The sequence below is a fragment of the Frankliniella occidentalis genome, unplaced genomic scaffold (genome assembly GCF_000697945.3).
Source record: "Frankliniella occidentalis isolate FOCC.00 unplaced genomic scaffold, Focc_3.1 Scaffold27, whole genome shotgun sequence".
In the NCBI taxonomy this organism is placed as follows: domain Eukaryota; kingdom Metazoa; phylum Arthropoda; class Insecta; order Thysanoptera; family Thripidae; genus Frankliniella; species Frankliniella occidentalis.
This window is the reverse complement of record NW_026267157.1, coordinates 229,416-232,910: the sequence shown is the minus strand read 5'-3', so window position 1 is coordinate 232,910 and position 3,495 is coordinate 229,416. Positions and strand designations below refer to the sequence as shown.

General features: G+C 39.5%; 1 protein-coding gene across 1 annotated transcript in view; it reads right to left on the bottom strand.

Moving 5' to 3' along the window:
* Positions 1–304: 304 nt before the first annotated feature.
* Positions 305–3,495, bottom strand: part of LOC127749028 (uncharacterized) — a 57,576-nt gene continuing 54,385 nt past the window's right edge. Inside the window, exons 2-7 of the mRNA XM_052265453.1 lie at positions 1,751–1,794; positions 1,624–1,660; positions 1,436–1,540; positions 1,172–1,279; positions 982–1,068; positions 305–898 (exon numbers count right to left, since the gene is read on the bottom strand). Coding sequence (XP_052121413.1) covers positions 680–898; positions 982–1,068; positions 1,172–1,279; positions 1,436–1,540; positions 1,624–1,660; positions 1,751–1,794 — 600 coding nt within the window. The 3' untranslated portion in view covers positions 305–679. The remainder of the gene's footprint in view (positions 899–981; positions 1,069–1,171; positions 1,280–1,435; positions 1,541–1,623; positions 1,661–1,750; positions 1,795–3,495) is intronic.

Sequence of the window (3,495 nt, the reverse complement as noted above, 5' to 3'; positions counted from 1 at the left end):
AGCTGGGACTCCAGGGCGCCCTTCTCTCATGGTGCAGCAAGACAAGTTAAAGTTCGAAGTTTTTAGATGGGGGAGTCTGTAAATGCACTTGAATCCTGCTAATGTGTAAATTTAGGTATGGTTGTGGTTGACATTGATACCTCCATTAGAGCAAGATGCTTCGTCTTCCTTACAAAACCAGCACCGAATGATTCCATACAAATTATTTTAAAATCTGCTGAGAGGAAAATGAAACTTGACCCAGCCTTGTTCTCATGTGTGGTAGACGATCCAACCGCAAAAGGAAAAGAGAAGTAAATTGGAAGGTCATAAAATTTAATCAACCTTAGTCATTACATCATAATGAAATTCATGAAAATACACATGTCAAGTACTATTCAAAAGCACAAAGGATGCCAAATTGACAGCACAAATACAAGTAGAGTACTAACTAATAAAAAGCTAGAAAAGATGCCAAATTGACACAGCACATTCATCTCAAATAATATCTTATTAAATTAAAATTATACACAATAAGAAAAGCATTGCCAAACAGCAGACAACAGTTATTAAAATCGGCAAATGTCGAATATTTCTTAGCCACTGTCACTCTGACTCCGATTCTGATTCCACAGTCAACTTAAATTTAACTTAAAATTATATACAATGATATACAAAGCATTTCCAAACCTTGAGAAACTCAAGTCCAAACAGCGTACAACCTACCCATAAAACGGGATGCTGCTTTGGAAGGTGCCACCGCAGTATGGACACGTTTTGTGAGTCCTATACTTCTGGCTAGACGTCGCAATCCAACGATCTCAACACTTCTTGTGAAATAAATGGCCACAATCGGTAAGACAAAATGCCCCACCATCACGGCCCTCTCTACAAATGTGACACGACAGCCCCGAATTGTCTGAAAATGAAGCTGACGATTAGAAAAATGACTTAAGGTGGAGGATACAGGCAACACTAACTCAAAATGTCAAATGAACCAACCTGAGGCACATGATTGTTCCTTTTTCGACTTGTTTTTTGATCCTTTAGGTCTTCCAGGACCTCTCTTGACAGAGGAAGGCAAAGCAGCTAGTATGGAAAGGGAGAAAAAGAGGGTTACTTGACGATATACTACCAAAACAACTGAGGAAATGGGATGAATGGGGAAATTGACCAGTAACAATAACCGTACCTGCTGACTTCGACTTGGAATGGTTAGTTGTGGGCTTCTTCGCCCGAGCATTCTCTTCACAAGAAGAATCAGAGGAGACTTGGACTGAGCTAGGGTCATCCTCAGAATCTGCAAACGTTAGAGCAGTGCAATGAATTAATGATAGTTTAATTATAGTATTCCCAAGGACAATCTCATTGAGAATAATTACTACATCATTTTACAAATTCTGAAGATACTCTCTAGGCCCACGATAACAGATGTAGCTTTAAAGGATTGACATACCTGAGGCATAAGATTGATGTGGTCTTGCAAGCTTCTTATTTGAACCCAGTGGTCTTCCAGGGCCACGACGCCTCTTAATCGCTGGAGGTTTCTCGTCCCCACGACCTACCATAAGGAAAAGTTACATGGTTAAGGTCATGGTGTAACAAATCAGATGTAGAATAAATGAATCAAAGAGTATATATTACCTGCTCTTGAGGTAGAGGGGAGACTCTCTCTCCAATTCTGATGAATGAGAGGCTTCTTCAATTTGAAGCTCTTCGCAGCAGCCTTCATTCGCTCCTGAACATCATCAGCAGATGATTCTGATGATACAGAGCTGATGACTTGAACCTTGCTCCTAGAGTTGCCAGCCAATCCTGTCAATGTGAGAAAGTTACATTCATTTTTAGACTCATTCCCATATGTACACCATTTAATAACAGAATAAGAACAAACTCAATTGATATATTATTACCTGGGGAAGGTTCTCTTTCAGTAGCCGTGGCTGCCGCTGCCGCTACATATTGTAGCTCAGATGAACCAACCAGCACCAACCAGCAGGTTGCGCTGGGACAAGATGTGTTGAAGTGATCTCAGCAAGTCTGCGGAAAAGAAATTTAATATTTAGTTACTGTGTACACAAACTCAACGATAAACTACTCAATCATTGTTAGTTTAACAAAATGCAATGGTCACAATAGAATCTAGAGGCAAAGCAAATGAAACAAACAGGGATTGAAAAAAGTTGTGATTCCCGTACAAAATTCCTAATCCAGTTTTCCTAATAGCATTTTTAGGCCCCCCCCGCGTGCGAGGAAATTCTTTTTCTTCCCCCGCATTCATTAAGGTACCTCAACTTCTGTTGTACAGATTCTAATAAAATTTTATCGAAAAATCAATCCAAAAATTAGATTTCATTTGACTATAGCCTCATTAAAATCCTTCTGGCCCATTTTGAGAAAATTAAAGTTAAACATCGAAATTATCACCAAAATCGGCATAATCCTGCCAAGCCAACAATGGTTCGCACTTCTAGCATTCTTTCTGTTGATCCCTGCGGCTTACATTTTCACTTAACAGTAAAACGTATGAGACAAAAATTCAAAACCGAACATTAAGCTTCCGAACGATATGTTCAAAATTTTCGTGCGACGTTCCAGACGAGAACGACAGCAAGCTGAACAATATGCGACATTTACGCTTATTCTTCGTGTCTTGTTTTTAATTTCTAGCGCAGTTAGTATTGATTTAAACAGGGAAGTGTAAGCGAGCCGATTGTGCACCGTTCTTTAAGCCACCGAATAAGCTTTTAATCGATGCCAGAAGATATCCCGATTACAACTTCTACCGGTTTAAAATCAAAGCTGCACAGTTTGTTTAGAAATGGGCGTGGCTACGACAATCCTGGGTAGAAAGGAGGCGTGGCTTCTAACAATGGTACCAACCTTTGCAAACGAACTCGCTTCATGTTTTTGGATAAATTGAGTGATGTACTCTCCTCACTTTTATGTTCAACCCACGTCTAACAACTCCTTCTTTAGCGATTTCGCGTGCACTTCAGAGGTGGTTAAATGACATGTGTTTGAACAATTGTAACTATGAGTAAAAGTTGCCATTGCCGGGGAATGCCCACTAAGTAGTTTCTATAAGGCGCTTGCCTCGCTGTTGGTTTTGTTATTGTGGTGACTTCAGAACGAAGAGCCACAACACTAACCATCAAGTTTTGACGACTTCCCTCTCTTCTAATTTTCAACGCTGAATCTATTGAAGTGATTAATTAAATGATTATTTCTTCGTATGCATACGATTGTTCGTTAAAACTTCAGGGGCCGATTAACGCGTTAGCGTTAGAATTTTTCCTATCTCCGCACTCCCTAATGCACTATATTCCTATACCGCTTTTACTAAATGTTGAGTAGGAACTTTTCCTAAATGTTTTTCCTACTCGGCCCCCTGCTTTTACATCTTGCTTTTTCATCAACCAAATCGTTTTAACACTAAGAAACAGATTTAAAACTGAGGTCAACTGATGTAAGGAATTAAGTATAGTAAACCTATGTTAACCCGATCTAAAGATC